General features: G+C 42.0%; 1 protein-coding gene across 2 annotated transcripts in view; it reads left to right on the top strand.

Annotated features, from left to right (window-relative positions):
- SH3GL2 (SH3 domain containing GRB2 like 2, endophilin A1) overlaps window positions 1-9112 on the top strand; it is a 216570-nt gene extending 207458 nt beyond the window's left edge. For both annotated transcript variants that reach the window (XM_061132257.1, XM_061132258.1), the window contains exons 6-9: window positions 531-689; window positions 3106-3209; window positions 5213-5343; window positions 7568-9112. In XM_061132257.1, coding sequence (XP_060988240.1) covers window positions 531-689; window positions 3106-3209; window positions 5213-5343; window positions 7568-7767 — 594 coding nt within the window. In that variant the 3' untranslated portion in view covers window positions 7768-9112. The remainder of the gene's footprint in view (window positions 1-530; window positions 690-3105; window positions 3210-5212; window positions 5344-7567) is intronic.
- The last annotated feature ends 13415 nt before the right edge of the window (window positions 9113-22527 follow it).

Here is a 22527-nt window from a genome sequence, read left to right as displayed (position 1 = left end):
CTGGATTACCTCAAAAATAAATCCCCTCCAGCACTAATGTTCTATGATATGAAAAGGAAGAATACTTTTCTTTCTCACTTCATTTCAAGGAAACCATTTTTCCTCTGCCTTCCCACGAGATACCATTTCCTTGAAGATGGAGACTTGTGAGCCCCCTATGCCTGTGCTTTTTAAACCTGTAGGGTGTGTACACACCTTCCTAGCTTCCACACCTAGTCATAGGGTGGAGAGGCATATATTCCACCTTAGCTTTGACCCAGCAGGGGCAGACAGTAAAGGGCATCAGTATTTTCCACAATATCTTTCTTGCTGTTAATTATTTTTAAAGGTGTTTCCCAAACATAAATGTCTTAGCCTTTAGAAGCATTTGCCCCCATTGATGTGTGTTTCTTTATTTCTCTGGTGATGTGATGTTTTAGAACTTAGCCTGCCTTATTTTGGAAGCAAATAGGCATGGTGGGGAAGTGAGCTGTAAATAGTCCTTTTCCATAGGTCCCTTCAAAGCACATTTCTGCCCTTGATTTTTTCAGCATCATCTAAAGAAGTTGGAGGGTCGACGCCTGGACTTTGATTACAAGAAGAAACGACAAGGCAAGATTCCTGATGAAGAGTTACGTCAAGCTCTGGAGAAATTTGATGAGTCTAAGGAAATTGCTGAGTCAAGCATGTTCAATCTCTTAGAGATGGATGTAAGTGACTCCCCTGTGGTTTTTAATTTAACTTCACCTTTGAGAAACAGGATTAATGTGTTAAAGGGTTATGTAATTTAAAATGTGAATGACTGATAGTACTATGTGATGAAAGCTTCAGTAGGTGGTTATTTTTAAGAATAATTTAAAATTACAAAGTAGACTGAGAAACTGTAAAGCTGTTTCTATATTCCTGTAGTTTGCTGTAAGCTTCCCAGATGGTACTCGGGTGATAAAGAATCCACCTCCCAGTGAGGGAGACACAAGACTCGGGTTCAATCCCTGGTTCAGGAAGAGACCCTGCAGTAGGATACAGCAACACATTCCAGTATTCTTGCATAGAAAAATTCTATGGACAGAGGAGCTGGCAGGCTCCAGTCCATGGGGTAGCAAAGAGTCAGATACAAATGAGCACACACACACACACACACACACACACACACACACAGAGGTGACAGCACAATAAAACGTTTGGTGTAACTAGATTTTTGTCTGCTAATAAACTATTATAAATAGTAGGGAGATAAAGAATGTTTCTGATGACCTGGGCTTCCCTGGTGGCTCAGATGGTAAAGAATCTGCCTGCAATGCTGGAGACCTGGGTTCAATCCCTGGGTTAGGAAGATCCCCTGGAGAAGGGAATGGCTACCCACCCCAGTATTCTTGCCTAGAGAATCCCATGACAGAGGAGTCTGGCCAGCTACAGTCTATGACATCACAAAGAGTCAGACACAACTGAGTAACTTTCACTTTCAGATGACCTATATAAGTCCAATAGTTTAAACAAATATTCTGTTGAAATGTGAAATGTAAGGCAAATTGATTTCAGATTAAATAAGAAAATCAGTCAATGTAGTCAGTAAGTATGTGTCCAATATATGTTAAGTTCAGTTCAGTCACTCAGTCATGTCCAACCCTTTGCGACCCCATGGACCACAACATACCAGGCTTCCCCATCCCATCACCATCTCCTGGAGCTTGCTCAAACTCATGTCCATCGAGTCAGTGATGCCATCCAACCATCTCATCCTCTATCATCCCCTTCCCCTTCTGCTTTCAGTCTTTCCAAGCATCAGGGTCTTATTTCAGTGAGTCAGTTCTTCACATCAGGTGGCCAAAGTATTGGAGCTTCAGCTTCAGCATCAGTCCTTCCAATGAATATTCAGGATTGATTTCCTTTAGGATGGACTGGTTGGATCTCCTTGCAGTCCAAGGGACTCTCAAGAGTCTTCTCCAACACCACAGTTCAAAGGCATTGAATCTTCATTGCTCAGCTTTCTGTATGGTTAAGATGGTATATATTTTGAGGTAAAGTCAACCTTTTCTTTCCAAAGGTAATTACAATTAAGGTTGAAGATTGTCACATAGATACTACATTTGGGACATAGGTGAGATAGTTTAAAAGTTGCCTTCACATTTCCAGAGTGCTGAATTATTTTTCATGGCTTTAAAAGTTGCTTTCTAACCACTCATGTCATAAGACCAGATTTTCTGTCCTTGCTCATCTTCACCTCTAGCCCCATCAGTTGCTCACCAGCTTCTGCCAAGATGTTTACAGAACCTTTAGGTACTTGCCACCCCCCTTGACTGGTGACAGGGAAGGCATGTTGAACATATCCAGACTTCCAAACTCTCCAGAAACATTGCTAGTTTGTGATTATGTAAAACAATGTGTCCATCTACCTACTGAGGAGGAACACCATGAGGAAGAGGGTGACCTGAGTCATAGCGTTCCTTCTCTTCACCAAGGACCCAGCCCCACTCCAATACTCATGGGGTAGCATTGCCTCTATTCACTCAGAGGCCACTGTTCAACTGGATCACATCATAAGACACAACATGAAGAGTAGCCAAGGATGCTCAGAATATTACAGGTGGAGAGAGCTCAAGGTGTCACTTAACCCAACCCTTTTACATTACAAATGAGGGTCAGAGAGAACAAAAGATTTTCTGTCAAACTACACTGTCTCCCATAGTGCCTCATATGAGAAATCAATATTTACATTTTTATTAACAGCACTGATACTGACTTAGCATAAGAAGTATAGAGAGCAAAGAATGTTCTTGTCAATGCATCTTTTGTCCTATAGAAAATCAATCAAGGAAGCTAAATCCTAATCAGAAGGTTGTGGCTAAGCATGAGACTGTTTAATGAGAGCTTTGTGATCTCTGGGAGGATTCTAACTAATGTTTCTTCTCCTAGAACTAGAGTTTCCAAGCACAGGGATGCTTTCTTATCTTTAATCAATTTGTTACCTGCAAAACTATCAGTTAGCCTGGCTCACTGCACATTCATGGGCACCGCTGAGCACTGGGCTGTATGTCAGGGGTAGCTGTGTCATTTGGACTGAGCAGTAGCAGATGATTAAGGACTGTAACCTGATAACTAAGACGTGATTCCCCCATTGATCTGCAGATCGAGCAGGTGAGCCAGCTGTCTGCGCTCGTCCAAGCCCAGCTGGAATACCATAAGCAGGCCGTCCAGATCCTGCAGCAGGTCACTGTCAGACTGGAGGAAAGGTATTGTACAGCTCCCTGCATTTTCCATTTCCATTTTCTTGCTATGAAATGGTGTATAAAGAAGTGGAAATATTAGAATACATTAGAAGAAAAACTTCCCTCAGCATTCCTACTGATCCTACATAAGCAACTTGTGAATCATTTGTTTTGATTTTATACTGTCTTAGGCTCTGATTTCCTTCATTTCCTTCACTTTGCTTCATTCCTTCCTAATGTTGTGTTTGGGCTTCCCTGGTGGCTCAGTGGTGAGGAATCTACCTGCCAATGCAGGAGACGTAGGTTTGATCTCTGGGTCGGGAAGATCCCCTGGAAAAAGAAATGGCAACCCACTCCAGTATTGTTGCCTGGGAAATCCTGTGGACAGAGGAGCCTGGTGAGCTGCAGTCCATGGGGTCACTGAAGAGTTGGACACAACTTAGTGACTAAACAACAATCGTCATGTGTTGTATGAGCAATCAGTACTTAGGTAATACTTTGATGGGACCCCCAGGAGGCTACTAATGATAATGGATGTGATTTGCCGGCCAGCTGTGCCGTGGGCACTGAAGGCAGATCATCATCAATCACATAACAGCCCCATAAACCAAGCGTTGTTAACCTCACCTAACAGACCACAGACCTGGGCTCAGGGTCATGCCGCGGTGCCACCGGGGCTCCAGTGTAAGCACAACCTCTTGGAAAGCCTGCGTCGTTTCACACTTTGTGTTTCTCTAAGTGGCGATGCGGTCCCTCGGAGGGGCTGATTACTCATGCCTGGCCCGCCTGCTCAGATGGGCCCCTAGCCTGGCTGGGTGGTTTAGTTATTAGGGCTGTGGGGCACAGCCTGCCCAGCTGTGTGTGGTGGCCCTGCGCTGTGTCATATGTGTTATTTTATTTGAGCTGAATGTATGCACAGCAAAGGATTGCCTCAAGAGATTTTATTCTCAGCTTATGGCCAGATTAGGCTCTAAGAGCTGATATGGCTATAAATGCACAGGGCCTCCTGCAGGTATAGGGCTGTGTTATGAGAAACTGCCTCAGCCTGTTCCCATGTGGCCAGCCTCTTCCTCTCCTCAGTGTCTTCCGTGACTAGTGTTTGGACAGTGAACCCTCGTGGAAACATGTATAATGCTCTGAAGCCTCTAGGAGGATTGAAAACCATGCATTTCATCATACTAAAGAAACATAATGTATCTTTGTGACATCTGCTGAGCATGAAGGCCACTTTTCTTTTTTCGCTCTGAACTATGTTCAGAGCCACTGTCAGTCTACAATTGCCATACCCTAAACTCCCCCCACACTTGCAGACTGGCCATGCACTTTGCTTAGTGAACTTCTGGCGCTGTGGAAAACACTTCGGGGTGTGCAGGTTTGCTGCCTGTACCTTTCCCACTTCCTCCTGTCTCACTTGGATTCTTTCTTCTTCCTCTGTGCTGTACCCAAACTATACCGTATTTCCTCCTCTCCTCCCTCCACACATTCTCAAGTTCAGCAGGGAATAACTGTCTTCTGGGAACAGCTATTCATCTAGAAATGACTGCTAACCATCTTTTACTTTTCTCCTCAAACCCTCTCTGACTTCTCCATGGACAGGTAGACTCCTCACCCCCAGCTCCACCTCTGTGTTCCTATAACATTTTATGCCGATCTCCATAATAGTGTTTACTACAGTTTACAGTAATCAGTTGTTTATGTTCTGTCTTCCCACCAGACCATAAGCTTGAGGGTGAGACCTGTGACTTATTGGTCTTTGTGTTCCTGGCACCTAACACAGTGCATCCTTACAAAGTGAGCTCTGAGTAAATGAGGGAGAAAGTGAGAGGAAGAATGAAGACAGTGAGGGTACAACCATAGAGAGTGTGACTTTGGCATAAAATATGGAGAAAGACACAGAAAAGAAAACTAAGGATCCTTTCTCATATTCCACAATGGTAGATGGGTGGGTAACCTAAGTATTTTCTGGATTTTATGGCTTTCCTTTTTGCGTCTTAATTGGCTGCATCCCCTTTTTCTTTTTAATGCAGAATAAGACAAGCTTCATCCCAGCCAAGAAGGGAGTATCAGCCTAAACCTCGAATGAGCCTGGAGTTTTCTACTGGGGACAGCACTCAGCCCAATGGGGGCCTCTCCCACACAGGCACCCCCAAACCTGCAGGTAAGGAGCTGATAGCTGCAGAACCCATTCCACAGGCCTTGGGCACCCCCAGTTGACACACTTCAGAAATTCTAGGAGTGGTTCAGTCTGGCTACATGAGGAATACACAGTAATATATTTCTTACAGAATGGTGTTGTCAGACAGAAACTTAATGGAGTTCCTTCTTGTCTCATTGACTCCCGCTTCCTCTCTTGTACTCTCTCTCCTCTATTAAACTTTCTCTGTAAGTCCCTTTTTCTCTCACTGTCCACCATCAGCCCACACTTACCTGCTGCAGCAAACACATTTGATTTTGACCTGACTTTGTGGTCTTAAAGTCATGGTTTTTTTTCTGCTTCTGTGAATCTTGCCTGAATAAAGATGAATGCCCCTGGACAGTGAGTGCCCACATATACTCACTTATAACCCACAGACAGCAGCTCTAGGAAACTGTTGGATTTTTGGGGTCAACGAAACATGTAGGTGAATATATTTGCAGATGAACATATTCTGAGTCTCAGTAGCTGCTCGACTTTCCTCCTCTCCCTACCCTCCAGCCAGTTCACTGTGCTGTGGTAACAGGTTGGAACAATAAAAGTGGAAACTTATTTTCTATCAAGGATATTGGTGTAATCCCAGTAATGAATCCTTTTAGCTGACACCACTGCTGTCCACCCGCTACACGCAGATCGGATAAGAGCCTGTGCTTGTGATATGTTCAGCCTTAGTGATCTGCTTGGTTGAAGAAGAGGAACTGTCTGATACTAGATGTGGACTGTAAGGATATGCCGCTTTCTTCTGTGTTTCCTGCATCCCCAGTGCTGAGTGTTCGATGGGAGGAAACACAGGCATCCTCAGGAGATGACAGAGGGAAGAAGTAAGGAGTGTGATGATGGCAGGAGCTCTCTGCCCCTTGGGCTGAGCTCTGCTGCCCAGAGCACTCTGGGTGTGGATGGCAGCGTGGTTTTTAGAAGTTAGCCGGTTACAAGGACCAGTCATGTAAGTTGTAGGTAACCTGTTCTCTGGCACTCAGAAACCAATCACATATTCCACTTTTCTCTTGGAGACTCATTCACTTGCTTTCTCTAAGTAAAAATAAATAAATGTTATTGTTCCCCTTCAAAGCCATCTAGGTGGCACGGATCTGCATGCACTTCTCTGAGTTTATTAGTATATGTGTATGCCTACTCTGTCAGTATGCTTACTGATTTAATATAGATCTCTTTTAAGATATGGGCCCATCCATCATTATTTAAATCAAGGTAAAATATGTTATTTTTCTATGCCATAGCTCTGATGGACATACATCATAGTCATATATGCGGTATATTAATGCACAGGTATAATTATATGACTTTTATATAATCTCATTTAATAGCCAGAGTAGTACCATGAAATGAGTTCTAACTGTTCATTCCAATTTTAGACAAAGAAACTGAGACTGAAGTGCCTTATGCAAGGTCACAGAGAGTAAGAACTTGAACACAACATTTTATACTGTCTTGTTTTTTGCTATATTATAGCAACTTCCAGAGACTGAGGTCTTTAAGAAGTGTGAACCGCACTGTTATTCTGATGCTGCAAAACATAGTCCATGTAATGAACTGTAGCAGAGATCGTAGCGTGCTAGTGTGGAAAGAATTTCGGCCGTGCTCCATGACGAACCGAAATCTCGCTGTGCTGTGCTAAGTCACTTGAGTTGTGTCTGACTCTTTGCAGCCTTACGGACCGTAGCTCACTAGGCTCCTCTGTTCACGGGATTTCCCAGGCAAAAATACTGGAGAGGGTTGCCATGCCCCGCTCCAGGGGACCTTTCCGACCCAAAGATCGAACCCTTGTCTCTTACGCCTCCTGCATTGGTAGGTGGGTTCTTTACCACTAGTGCCACTTGGGAAGTCCAGATCTCACTAAGACTCCTTAAGTCATTGGGCCTTCCATCTCTGCACATTGTTAGGAAGGCCAGCCTCAATGAACTGTGTTGTAAGTATCAAAAGAATAGATGTGACCAAATTTTAATACTGGAAAAAGAAACAGGAATTCAGCAACTCCCAAAAACGTGAGAAAACTTCTGAAGACTGGCAGAGAGCAAGGTGCCATGCAGCAGACACTGGGGACCAGAGCCAGGAGGACGCTTCAGCAGGAAGAGGAGTGAGGGAGGAACCCGGGGGGCAGCCAGGCAGGCAGTAGTCGCGTGTGTTAAATTCCCCTTGTCTCTCTGTTCTTCTCTCCTGCTCTTCCCCCCAGGTGCCCCAATGGATCAGCCCTGCTGCCGAGCTCTATACGACTTTGAACCTGAAAATGAAGGGGAGCTGGGTTTTAAAGAGGGTGATGTCATCACACTCACTAACCAGATTGATGAGAACTGGTATGAGGGCATGCTCCACGGCCAGTCAGGCTTCTTCCCCATCAACTATGTGGAGATTCTGGTTGCTCTGCCCCACTAGGATGTTAACGCTGGCTGCCTCACCTCTTCTTGACCCAGATAGTTAGGTTTAACCACTGCTTTGGTAATGCCGCTTACAATACATCCCAAGTGCAGGCTGCAGTGGTCCAAGTCGTCAAGCCCCGCTGAGTACGTTTGGTTGGCTTGTGTGACCCCACAGGAGTCATGGTGATGGATGGTATCTTCTTAGCCTGGTGGGCATGGCGTGTGCTTTTCCAGTACCATTTGAGACCAGCCAGTAGTCACAGAACTGCTGTTTACCCAGTTCTCAGGAGGCTGTGGCCTCTGAGAATTTGACCATGCGCCACATCACAGATCCACCATCCTACTGAAGATATTATCTATCACTGGCGGGCCATCTCAAGGTCTCAGGTTCTCCGTTTAAGTAGAAGAGAAAGTTCTTGTTTTCACATCAACCCCTCCCAAACGTGTGAGTCACAGAACTGTCCAAGAAAGCCTCCCTCACCAGCAAATTATCTTCTTGTCTGAATGAATGAATCCCTGGACGCTCTCATAGAAAGTGTTGAGTGTGGGTTCAAAGCCTTCTCTGAAGAGTCTCCTTTGTTCCCCTGCTTATGCCTATTTCTGAGGTTCAGCTGGTTTTCTTCCCTCCCTGCTGTTAAAGCCAGAGGGTGATTCCCATTTTATCTCTAAGTAAGATGGTCATCATGTTGTGGGAGGAGCTGAAGAGGTTCTCTGCTATGAGGAATTGGAAAGGACCTGGTCTCCAAGCTTTCCTTTCTTGCTGTACAGAAACCAGAGATGTATACAGGGCATTTCTGAAGGTACACGGAAGGGGGAACAGATGTCTTCACTTCAGTTCTGTTTATGAATTACGTGTTTCATGAATCCATTTGGTACAGAAACACAAGAAGAAGAGCACTCGAAACCATTTCCCGACTAGTTCATAGACCAAGAAACAGTAACTATCTTCCCATTCCACTTTCACCTTGTGTTCTTTGAACATCGTTTGTGCATATTCTGCCCTCAATGAGGACCAAATAAAGATGATTTTTGTGCTTAGCAGTTTAAGATGTGTGGCTGCATATGCAAGACTCTTTCGCAGTTCAGTAACGACATTTATTTCTGTCTCTTCTATCTCCTCTTCATTTTGTGTGTACAGTGCTATGCGTATGCTTATGAGTTGTTGTTGTTGTTTTTTTGTATCAGTCACTAAAGTCTTGTTAGGTATCCAGAGTTCTATTTATCTAGCTGTACAGATTCTTTCAGAGGTTTAATGTGCTGCTTCGGATGTGCCACCTGCGGTTGTGGATCATGTGGAGTGAAAGGCAAATCTTACTGCTTAATGTATAAAGTCTTCCCACAGGAAGCGTTGCTGTTTCCAATAAATATTGCTGAAGACAGAACCAAAGGCTCTGGTGCTTTATTTTGTGTTAGTTGTCTGGGTCCAGCAGTGGGTGGACTAGTCTTCATTGCCTTCTGCCACAGCCAAAGCAGACCTGGTTCCAACCTCAGACCTACTTCTCTGTAAGCAGGGCAAGTTCCATTATCAAGAAGGAGTTAGCCTGGACACTGGTAACTTCTTGGTAACCCCAGGAAGGAGGAGATTTGAAAAAAAAGGATAAGAAAGTAGGAAGAAAAGGACTTCTATAAAAGTTAAATAAGATAGCATCATGTTGATATCATGAGAAGAATATAATGTTCAGAGGAGCAAATAAAATATATCATTTCAATCAGTCTTTTGTTTTCTTTCATGCTTGAAGAGAAAGGAATGGACATGGAAATACAGATTGGCCAAAAGCCAGCATTCTTTTCTCTTGGGGTTTATGTTGGGGGTGTGGGGTGGGAGGAGGGGAGCAGTGCATACAGAATATGCATTTCCTGAGCTCCTGAGAAAATAAACATGTTCTTTGTGTACTGGGTGTCCTTGTATTCTTCCATGCTGAGGGCAATAATGCAAATGTTCTAATATAAAGCAAATAGTTTTAATCTAACTCCTAAAGATTTACAGAAGATACACTACTACACATATATATTATATATCAGTTTCTCTAACTGAAATTTTTTTTCAAGCTGTGAGTTAGAGTATTACAGATGAATTCTTCAAAGCAATTTAAAGAAGAAATTACCAATGACTTTATTGTGAATGGAGAAAATCCAGAGGAGTCACAGGTAAACTGTTAGACTCAATAAGTAAATTTAATAGGATTACTGGATGTATAATCAATATCCAAAAATTTAATATACCAGTAATGGTCAACTAGAAAAAATTAATTAAAATATATATAATTTACAAAGGCTTAAAAATTTAAGTCCATAGATATAAATCTAATAAGAATTATGTAAGAACTCTAGGTAGAAATTTATGAAACATGTTTGAGAAAAAATAAAGAAGACCCTAAGTGAGTGAAGAGATATTTATGGATTGGAAAACTCAACACTGTAAATATGTAATTTCTACTCAGATTGACCTATAGGCTTAGCACAATTTCAACTAAAATCTCAGTAAGTTTTTTGTGTGTATTTGAAAATTGACAAGCATATCATAAAAGTTATGTGAAAACGCAAGTGTATATTTCTTCCTAAAGAAGAGCAACAAAGATGGAGGACTTTTTCTCAATATAAAACATGAAGTTACAGTAATTAAGAAAGTGTGATGTTGATACAGTGACAGGACAATAGATGATCCATACAGAAGAGCAAGTCCAGAAAGAAGCCTATTATATTCAAGCAATATTTGAACCAGTAAAGCTTTCTGTTGTCTTTAATGCTACACATACCAATGTGACTGTGCCTGTGTCATAGTAGTTCTATAACATCAAAGGGAAACTAACAGCAAGACCCAGCACATAGAGTAATCTCATAATGCTTTAATGTCAAATTAAACTAAAAACCACAGCTTCCAGGAAGAACTCAATGTTTAAGGGAGTCTTTTGGAGATCATTAACAATACACTTACCAGATTTGGAACTATCTGAATTCCTTATTTTTATTGAAGAATAATAAATTCCTTTTAATAAAACTTTACATATAGAAAACAGCAGGCAACTTTGTGGACCACCATTGAGAAATTGAATCTACCCCCATATATGTGTTTTCCTAAGTCTAATCATAGAATGAACTGTCTGAGGTGGAAAGAGAAGCAGGACGAAACTAAACTGAACCAATATGACAAATTATGAGGCAGTTGTGTCATTTTGTTTTTTTTGTAATATGTCTGATAAGTTCTAAAGAGAAAACTTCCTGGGAAAGTATTTTCCTTTAGTTTTTCTTTGCTAAAAAAAAGTGAACAATAAGAATGGTATGACTGAGAATTGAAGTTTCCCTTACACTGTTTATAGTATATAACATACACCCTGGAATTTGTCAACTCTTATTCTGTGTCCATTTAGCAATGGTTTAGGATATTAAGATTATCCCAAGGCTCTTTTCAAAACAGCTTCTAGAGTTCTAAATCAAACCATGTGGGCACTTTTTAAGACTCATTTGAAGACCATCTTATTAACCAGATTAAGAACCGAATTGCTGATTATCAGAGAAATGAAAATCAATGCTCCAGTGAGGCATCACCTCACACCAATCAGAATGGCCATCATCAAAATGTCTCCAGACACTAAATGCTGGAGAGGGTGTGGAGAAAAGGAAACACTCCTAAGTTGCTGATGGGAATATAAATTAGTTGAGACACGGAGAACAATATGGAGATTCCTCAAAAGCTAAAAAAGCTAAAGAGTTAGCATATGATCCAGAAGTCCCAATCCTAGGCATATATGCAGAGAAGATGAAGACTAATTTGAAAAGACACATACACCCCAATGTTCATCAGTCAGTCAGTCATTTCAGTTGCTCAGTCATGTCTGACTGTTTGTGACCCCGTGTACCGCCTCACACCAGGCTTCCCTGTCCATCACCAACTCCTGGAGCTTGCTCAAACTCATGTCCATTGAGTCAGTGATGCCATACAACCTTCTCATCCTCTGTCATCCTCTTCTTCTCCTACCTTCAGTCTTTCCCAGCTTCAGGGTCTTTTCTAATGAGGCAGTTCTTTGTACAAGGTGGCCAAAGTATTGGAGCTTCAGTTTCAGCATCAGTCCTTTCAATGAATATTCAGGACTGTTTTCCTTTAGGATTGACTGGTTTGATCTCCTTACAGTCCAAGGGACTCTCAAGAGTCTTCTCCAACACCGTCAAAGCTTCAGTTCTTTGGCACTCAGCTTTCTTTATGCTCCAACTCTCACATCCATACATGACTAGTGGAAAAATCATAACTTTGACTATACGGATCTTTGTCAGTAATGTCTGTGCTTTTTAATATGCTATCTAGGTTGGTCATAGCTTTTCTTCCAAGGAGCAAGCATCTTTTCATTTCGTGGCTACAATCACCACCTGCAGTGATCTTGGAGCCCCTCAAAAATAAATATGTCACTGTTTGCATTGTTTCCCTTTCTATTTGCCATGAAGTGACGGGATCAGATGCCATGATCTTAGTTTTTTGAATGCTGAGTTTTAAGCCAGCTTTTTCACTCTCATCTTTCAATTTTATCAAGCAGCTCTTTAATTCCTCTTTGCTTTCTGCCATAAGGATGGTGTCATCTGCATATCTGAGGTTATTGATATTTTCCCAGCAATCTTCAAGCTTGTGCTTTATCCAGTCTGGCATTTCGCATGATGTACTCTGCATATAAGTTAAATAAGCAAGGTGAAAATATACAGCTTTGATGTATTCCTTTCCCAATTTGGAACCCGTCTGTTGTTCAATGTCTGGTTCTAACTGGTGCTCCTTGACCTGCATACAAGTTTCTCAGGAGGCAGGTAAAGTGGTCTAGTAGTCCCATCCCTTTAAGAATTTTCCAGTTTGTTGTGATCCACACAGTCAAAGGCTTTGCTGTAGTCATTGAAGTAGAAATATATGTTTTTCTGAAATTCTCTTGCTTTTTCTATGATCCAATGGATGTTGGCAATTTGATCTCTGGTTCCTCTGCCTTTTCTAAATCTAGCTTGAACATCTGGAAGTTCTTGGTTCATGTACTGTTGAAGCTAACTTGGAGAATTTTGAGCATTTCTTGGCTAGTGTGTGAGATGAGTGCAATTGTGCAGTAGTTTGAAGATTCTTTGGCAACGGCTTTCTTTGGGACTGGAATGAAAACTGACCTTTACCACCTTGGAAAACTGTGGCCACTGCTGAGTTTTCCAAATTTGCTGGCATATTGAGTGCAGCACTTTCACAGCATCATCTTTTAGGATTTGAAATAGCTCAACTGGAATTCCATCATATCCACTAGCTTTGTTCATTGTGACACTTCCTAAGGCCCACTTGACTTCACACTCTAGGATGTCTGGCTCTAGGTGAGTGATCACACCATTGTGGTTATCTGGGTCATTAAGATCTTTTTTGAATAGTTCTTCTGTGTATTCTTGCCACCTCTTCTTAATATCTTCCGCTTCTTTTAGGTCCATACCAATCTGTCCTTTATTGTGCCCATCATTGCATGAAATGTTCCCTTGGTATCTCTAATTTTCTTGAAGAGATCTCTAGCATTCCCATTCTGTTGTTTTCCTCTATATCTTTGCGTTTCTGACTTAGGAAGGCTTTCTTATCTCTCCTTGCTATTCTTTGGAATGCTGCATTCATATTGTTTTGATCACCGCCTTCTGTACAATGTCACGAAACTCTGTCCATAGTTCTTCAGGTGCTCTGTCTATCAGATCTAATCCCTTGAATCTATTTGTCACTTCCACTGTATAATTATAAGGGATTTGATTTAGATCATACCTGAATGGTCTAGTGGTTTTCCTTACTTTCTTCAATTTAAGTCTGAATTTTGCAATAAGGAGTTCATGATCTGAGCTACACTCAGCTCCTGGTCTTGTTTTTGCCGACTGTGTAGAGCTTCATCTTTGGCTGCAAAGAATATAATCAATCTGATTTTGGTATTGACCATCTGGTGCTGTCCATATGTAGAGTCTTCTCTTGTATTGTTGGAAGAGGGTGTTTGCTATGACCATTGTGTTCCCTTGGCAAAACTCTATTAGCCTTTGCTCTGCTTCATTTTGTATTCCAAGGCCAAACTTGCCTGTTATTCCAGGTATCTCTTGACTTCCTACTGTTGCATTGTAGTCCCCTATGATGAAAAGGACATCTTTTTTTTTTTTTGGTGTTAGTTCTAGAAGGTCTTGTCGGTCTTCCTAGAACCATTCAACTTTGGTTTCTTTGGTGTTAGTGGTTGGGGCATAGACTTGGATTACTGTGATATTGAAAGTTTGCCGATGTTCATAGTAGCACTATTTACAATAGCCCAAGAGATGGAAGCAATCTAACTGTCCTTCAAGAGATGAATGGGTAAAGAAAATTAACACATTATAAATCAACTACACTTAAGAAAATCATCCCTCAGTAATAAAAGTAGGTTTATGATTATAAAGTTAAACCTGCTTTGCAGACTGCCTTTCAGTCCATGAGGGTGGTGATGGTGACAGGAAGGACTTAATGCTGAAGAACGAGACATCCTGAAGCTTCCATTAGGAACACTGTGTGGTAATTGGTGAAGACTTACCAGGCTACATGGAGAGGTAGCTACCAGCAATTTCTAGATCCACCTGTTGGGACCTGTTACAAGTCCCCATATTAAAGTCAATGCCAAGGAAAAGAACAAAGCCATTTTTGAAAGGATCCAATGAAAGCTAACCACTTAAGGGTCAGGCTGTTGAATGTCTCTCACCTCTTATGTGTGCCTAAGAGATGGTGACCTCCCACTTGTGTCAGGAAGATCTATGATTCTTTTTTTTTTTTCTTTAAAAATTTTTAATTTATTTTTAATTGGAGAATAATTGCTTTACAATATTGTGTTGGTTTCTGCCATACCTCAACATGAATCAGCCATTGGTATATGTATGTCCCCTCCCTTGTGAAACTCCCTCCCATCTCTCACCCCATCCCACCCCTCTGGATTGTCACAGAGCACCAGGTTTGAGCTCCCTGTGTCATAGAGCAAATTCCCACTGGCTACCTATTTTACATATAAATGGCAACCCACTCCAGTATTCTTGCCTGGAGAATCCCATGGACGGAGGAGCTTGGTAAGCTACAGTCCACGGGGTCACAAAGAGTCAGACACGGCTGAGCGACTTCACTTCACTTCAATATATGTTTCAATGCTGCTCTCTAAATTCATCCCACCCTCCTCTTCCCCCACTGTGTCCACAAGTCTCTTCTCTATGTCTGCATTTCCATTGCTGTGGTACAAATAGATTCATCAGTACCATCTTTCTAGATTCCATATATATGCATTAATATATGATATTTGTTTTTCTTTCTCCGACTTCACTCTGTATAATAGGCTCTAGGTTCATCCCCCTCATTAGAACTGACTCAAATGTGTTCCTTTTTATGGCTGAGTAATATCCCATTGGATCATTGAAGAAATAACTCCAGAAAGAATGAAGAGATGGAGCCAAAGCAAAAACAATACTCAGTTGTGGATGTGACTGGTGATAGAAGCAAGGTCTGATGCTGTAAAGAGCAATATTGCATAGGAACCTGGAATGTTAGGTCCATGAATCAAGGCAAATTGGAAGTGGCCAAACAGGAGATGGCAAGAGTGAATGTCGACATTCTAGGAATCAGCGAACTAAAATGGACTAGAATGGGTGAATTTAACTCAGATGACCATTATATCTACTACTGTGGGCAGGAATCCCTTAGAAGAAATGGAGTAGCCATCATGGTCAACAAAAGAGTCTGAAATGCAGTACTTGGATGCAATCTCAAAAATGACAGAATGATCTCTCTTCATTTCCAAGGCAAACCATTCAATATCATGGTAATCCAAGCCTATGCCCAAACCAGTAACGCTGAAGAAGCTGAAGTTGAACGGTTCTATGAAGACATACAAGACCTTTTAGAACTAACTCCCAAAAAAGATGTCCTTTTCATTACAGGGGACTGGAATGCAAAAGTAGGAAGTCAAGAAACACCTGGAGTAACAGGCAAATTTGGCCTTGGAGTACAGAATGAAGCAGGGCAAAGGCTAATAGAGTTTTGCCAAGAGAATGCACTGGTCATAGCAAACACCCTCTTCCAACAACACAAGAGAAGACTCTACACATGGACATCACCAGATGGTCAACACCAAAATCAGATTGATTATATTCTTTGCAGCCAAAGATGGAGAAGCTCTATACAGTCAGCAAAAACCAGGCTGGGAGCTGACTGTGTCTCAGATCATGAACTCCTTATTGCCAAATTCAGACTTAAACTGAAGAAAGTAGGGAAAACCACTAGACCATTCAGGTATCACCTAAATCAAATCTGTTATGACTATACAGTGGAAGTGAGAAATAGATTTAAGGGACTAGATCTGATAGACAGACAGCCTGATGAACTATGGACGGAGGTTCGTGACATTGTACAGGAGACAGGGATCAAGACCATCCCCGTGGAAAAGAAATGCAAAAAGGCAAAATGATTGTCTGAGGAGGCCTTACAAATAGCTGTGAAAAGAAGAGAAGTGAAAAGCAAAGGAGAAAAGGAAAGATATTCCCATTTGAATGCAGAGTTCCAAAGAATAGCCAGGAGAATAAGAAAGCCTTCCTCAGCGATCAATGCAAAGAAATAGGGGAAGACAACAGAATGGGAAAGACTAGAGATCTCTTCAAGAAAATTAGAGATACCAAGGGAACATTTCAGGCAAAGATGGGTTCGATAAAGGACAGAAATGGTATGGACCTAACAGAAGCAGAAGATATTAAGAAGAGGTGGCAAGAATATACAGAAGAATTGTACGAAAAAGATCTTTGTGACCCAGATAATCACAATGGTGTGATCACTTACCTAGAGCCAGACATCTGGAATATGAAGTCAAGTGGGCCTTAGAAAGCATCACTACAAACAAAGCTAGTGGATGTGATGGAATTCCAGTTGAGCTATTTCAAATCCTGAAAGATGCTGCTGTGAAAGTGCTGCACTCAATATGCCAGCAAATTTGGAAAACTCAGCAGTGGCCACAGGACTGGAAAAGGTCAGTTTTCATTCCAATCCCTAAGAAAGGCAATCCCAAAGAATGCTCAAGCTATCGCACAATTGCACTCATTTCACATGCTAGTAAAGTAATGCTCAAAATTCTCCAAGCCAGGCTTAAGCAATACGTGAACTGTGAACTTCCAGATGTTCAAGCTAGTTTTAGAAAAGACAGAGGAACTAGAGATCAAATTGCCAATATCCACTGGATCATCAAAAAAGCAAGAGAGTTCCAGAAAAACATCTATTTCACTTTATTGACTATGCCAAAACCTTTGACTGTGTGGATCACAATAAACTGTTGAAAATTCTGAAGGAGATGGGAATACCAGACCACCTGACCTGCCTCTTGAGAAACCTGTATACAGGTCAGGAAGCAACAGTTAGAACTGGACATGGAACAACATGTCCAACAACATGGAACTCGACTGGTTCCAAATAGGAAAAGGAGTACATCAAGGCTGTATATTGTCACCCTGCTTATTTAACTTATATGCAGAGTACATCATGAGAAATGCTGGGCTGGAGGAAGCACAAACTGGAATCAAGATTGCTGGGAGAAATATCAATCACCTCAGATATGCAGATGAACCACCCTTATGGCAGAAAGAGAAGAGGAACCAAAAAGCCTCTTGATGAAAGTGAAAGAGGAGAGTGAAAAAGTTGGCTTAATGCTCAACATTCAGAAAACTAAGATCATGGCATCTGGTCCCATCATTTCATGGGAAATAGATGGGGAAACAGTGGAAACGGTGTCAGACTTTACTTTGGGGGGCTCCAAAATCACTGCATATGGTGACTGCAGCCATGAAATTAAAAGATGCTTGGTCCTTGGAAGGAAAGTTATGACCAACCTAGACAGAATATTAAAAAGCAGAGACATTACTTTGCCAACAAAGGTCTGTCTGGTCAAGGCTATGGTTTTCCCAGTGGTCACGTATGGATGTGAGAGTTGGACTGTGAAGAAAGCTGAGCACCAAAAAATTGATGCTTTTGAACTGTGGTGTTGGAGAAGACTCTTGAGAGTCCCTTGAACTGCAAGGAGATCCAACCAGTCCATCCTAAAGGAGATCAGTCCTGGGTGTTCATTGGAAGGACTGATGCTGAAGCTGAAACTCCAATACTTTGGCCACCTGATGAGAAGAACTGACTCATTGGAAAAGACCCTGATGCTGGGAGGAATTGGGGGCAGGAGGAGAAAGGGATGACAGAGGATGAGATGGCTGGATGATATCACTGACTCGATGGACATGAGTTTGAGTAAACTCTGGTAGTTGGTGATGGACAAGGAGGCCTGGAGTGCTGAGATTCATGGGGTCGCAGAGAGTCAGACACGACTGAGCGACTGAACTGAACTCAACTGAACTGAATATCCCATTGTGTATATGTACCACAACTTCTCTATCTGTTCATCTGTCTATGGACATCTAGGTTGCTTCAATGTCCTAGCTATTGTAAATAGTGTTGCAGTGAATATTGGGGTACATGTGTCTTTTTCAATTATGGCTTCCTCAGGGTATATACCCAGTAGTGGGATTGTTAGGACATATGGTAGTTTTATTTGGTGGGAATGTAAATTGATATAGCCGTTAGGGAGCACAGTATGGAAATTCCTTAAAAAACTAGAGCTGTGATTCTTGATGGGAGTGAGGCATGTTGTTAGCTTTTGACACAAAAGAATGGAAAGCAACATCTCACTTTCTCAGAAAGGAGCCCTGGACTTCTGTTGTACTACCCTCTGTGATTATGCATCCATGTCCCAAGGCCAGGATTTGGGCAAGTCCCTTCAGATGAGAAATAGCAAAGTGGTTCACTATAGAGGGGTGGAGAATCAAGTGAATATCAGGAAAATTTGAAGGTATTTGGAGCTCTTTCTGGAATCTCGGTTCTTGATCTTGGTCTCCCTGTCAAGTGTGATCTCATATCTGTTTTTGGATGTCATCTGAAAATGTCCTCAGCATTCATGAAATCTGAAAGAATCTTTTAAGAATTGTCCTTTCTTTATATTCCAGGAAGGCAAAAATGTAGATTTCTTCACCTGGCAGAGGCTACTGTGATTATAGTCTTTTAGGAGCCTTTTAAGCAATAAAAATAGATGTGTATTTACAGCTGTGTTTGTTTCCTGTATCATCCTTTCCTTACCAGGGAATCAAACACACTCAACACTTTTATCAGATGCTTGTAATTGAAAGGGAAAGAGATGGGAAACACCATTATTTATTGCCCTGTATTGAGCACTTGGTTAAGGTCAATAGATGTGATTTCAATTGAAGACTAAGGTGTTAAACCTAAAACACTTGGCTCTTTGGGGTTAGACATTGGAAGAAAGAGAGCTTTTTAAACGGGTTGACTGTTTACCTAGTGTAGTGTCTCAGGTTCACTGGTATTTAAAGCTTAACAAAGAAAAAGAATTTACCAACACTATGAAATATCTTACTAGCAAGACAAAGAAATGGTGAGCTTCTTGATGGTGAAATAAAGCAACTATCAGGTCTTATAAAAGGCAGATCTTATGGGATGTCAGATATAGGAAGTGAAGAAAGTAAAGAGAGAAGTTTTAAAAGCACTGTTTTCACACTTTATTTCCCTGCTAGTGTTTCAGTTTCCTTAAAATCTTTCTGTGTGTGACTGGTAAAAAAAAAAAAAAAGAACACACCACATTGCTTGATTTTTCTAAACCCAATTAAGTATGGCTCTCATTCCGCTCCCATCAGAATTGGCAGGCAGTGCACTCTCAGTTCTGTCTGTGGGGAAGAGCCTCTGGTTCTCAGCCTAGGTGGTGCAGCTGCTGCCAGCTTCTTTGGCCCAAGCCTTTGTAGTCTGCTGGAAAGCACGGCTCCAGCCCTCTCTGCCTGAACTCGGCTCTGGGTCATTGCTGAGAATCCCAAGCTGGAGCCCTGGGACCCAGCATCCCTGGGCACAGGGCCATCCCCACTGAAAAGTCACTCTTTCTTCATGTAAGTCACGTACTCCAGTAGAACAAGACACATCATTTACTGCTCTACGACCCGTCCCAGATGAGAGTGATTGACTAGACTTGGGGGAAAGCCCATAGAAACTGTATTTTTAAAAAGCTCCACCAGTGATTCTTACCAGCATCTCTCAGCAAAGCATCTTCCCCCATCAGGGCTCATAAAGATGAAGAAATCAGGGAGGTCCTGGTGGGAGCCTCCTAAACTCACCTGATGCTAAGAGTCATGTGGGGGTACTTGCATAAATTCCCAGGTTCTCTTTTCAGCTGCTCTTAACCAGAATTGCCTGTTGAGGGACCTGGAAAAGTATATATAACATCAGGAAAGTTTAGGAAGCAATCTGAACTACAGTGCCTCTAAAACTGGAACATACATGAAGATCCCCTGGAGCTTGTTCAGACAGATGCCTGGGCCCCACCCCCAGAAAGTCTGACCCAGTAGGTCTGGGGTGGTGGAGAGTGTGCATTTCCAATAGATTCCAAAATGCTGTGTGTCCCAGTCCTGGACCACACTTGGAGTAGTATTGCTCTATGAGATACACTTCTTAGGCAGAGTCGGCTGCTTCCTAATATTTAGGCCCAGGCCTTGGTGTCATGAAAGATGGCAAGACATAGATGCAGTAATCAGTTATTGTCCCCAGCTAAATTGTTCTCTGTGCTCACACACTGAGTAGAACTTTCTGTGGAGAAGGATAGCTTGGGGGATGTCCAGGCGTTTGGTTGTAGACCTGAGAAATCCCAAATCATTTGTGGGATAGGTGGTTGCTTAAACAGGCCCTGGGAACTCTGTCAGTATTTTTATTTTAATTTTTTTTCCTATTATAGATTGTTACTTCCATTGATACTATATACCTTAACCATCTTTGTTTATATGGATGTTTGTTTAATTGACAGTTTTGTCAATTATTCCTTTTAATTAATTTCTATTGGAGTATAGTTGCTTTACAATGTTGCGTTAGTTTCTGGTGTAAAGTGCATCAGCTGTATGTATACATGCTACTGCTACTGCTAAGTCACTTCAGTCGTGTCCGACTCTGTGCGACCCCATCCCTGGGATTCTCCAGGCAAGAACACTGGAGTGGGTTGCCATTTCCTTCTCCAATGCATAAAAGTGAAAAGTGAAAGTGAAGTCACTCAGTCATGTCCGACTCTTCGCGACCCCATGGACTGCAGCCTACCAGGCTCCTCTGTCCATGGGATTTTCCAGGCAAGAGTACTGGAGTGGGGTGCCATTGCCTTCTCTGGGATGTATACATATAGCTCCTCTTTTTTGGATTTCCTTCCCATTTAGCTCTCCACAGAGCATTGACTAGAGTTCCCTGGGCTATATAGTAGGTTCTCATTAGTTACCTATTTTATACAAAGTATCAGTAGTATATATGTTAATCCCAATCTTTCAATTCCTTTCACATCCCCTTTCCCACTTGGTATCCATATATTTGTTCTCTATACTTGTATCTCTGCTTTGCAAATAAAATCATCTATACAGTGTTTCTAGATTCCACATATACACATTAATATACGATATTTGTTTTTCTCTTTCTGACTTACTTCACCTTGTATGGCTCTCTAGGTCTATCCACATTTCTACAAATAACCCGGTTTCAATCCTTTTTACAACTGAATAATATTCCACTGTATATATGTACCACATTTTCTTTATCCATTCCTCTATCAGTAGGCATTTAGAGTGCTACCAGGTCTTGGTAGCTATAAACATTGGGGTGCATGTGATATTTTGAATTATGGTTTTCTCTGGGTTTATGCCCAGAAATGGGATTGCTGGGGCACGTGGTAGTTCTATTTTTAGTTTTTCAACAGTATGGATGTTCCTGTTAGTATTTTTAGCAAACTTTCTGGTGATACTCAGATTGGGGAAGCACTAGTCTCTATAAAAATGTTTGAAATACATGGCCAGCTGTTTGCTGACTTCTTATTTTCTCTGTTCGCTTTGCTTTTTGAAAGACAGTTACGCTGCCAGAAGACATAACCTTTGATACCCGTGTTTCCTCCTCACTCAGAGAGATCCTGAAAACCCAGTGTCTCCCCATTTTCCCTACATGTGTTGATGGCAGGACAGACATCCTAGGCCTGTGTCTGTGCTCATGTAAGATCCCCACCTTCTTTTTTGGACATTCCTCATGCTCTACTGCTCCCTGCACATCTTACGAGGGGCTTGGAAAGAGGCATGTCTGAAGTGAGACTTGAGTGCCTCGGATGGGGCTGATGTCAGATCCCTTGCTTTTCTTCCTTAGATCAGCAGTCACACTTGCATTCCTATCAGGAACAGGCAGAGGTGCTGACGGCAGGTCCCGATGCCTGAGACTCTGTGTTTTCGAGAGTGGGGCCCAGTACCTGCAGCTATGATGGGCACCCTGTCCCACCCCCCATGGCTTCTGCGGGCAGTCTTCAGGGCACACAGAGGGACCCCGGTTCATGCTTGGGGATCCTCAGGCTTGTGAGTACCGTGGAAGAGGATTCCTTAATAGACGTGTGTTGGCAACTAAGAAGGGGAAAGGACGAAGTGGCTTCCTCTCCCATGTAGTGCCAGTGTTTCCCGTGAAAAGAGATGGTTAAAAGTATTGCAAAATTCACAGGCTAACCCCTGGCAGGAGTGGTGACACAGCCTTTCTCTTGCCTTAATTTTCCTTTTTAGGAAATAAATGCATCTGAATTTATTATGTAGGAAATGCAGATGGAAGGAAGATGGCAGAGAATGGGAAGGACGAAAGTGGTTCATGAGTCTGAGGAAACCCAGACTGAAGGCTTTAACCAACCCAATCACTTAGATGCTAATGCAATCTGATTATTAT

This window comes from Dama dama, chromosome 29 (genome assembly GCF_033118175.1).
Source record: "Dama dama isolate Ldn47 chromosome 29, ASM3311817v1, whole genome shotgun sequence".
NCBI lineage: Eukaryota > Metazoa > Chordata > Mammalia > Artiodactyla > Cervidae > Dama > Dama dama.
Note: the sequence above shows the minus strand (reverse complement) of the source record. Positions and strands in the feature narration are given on the sequence as shown.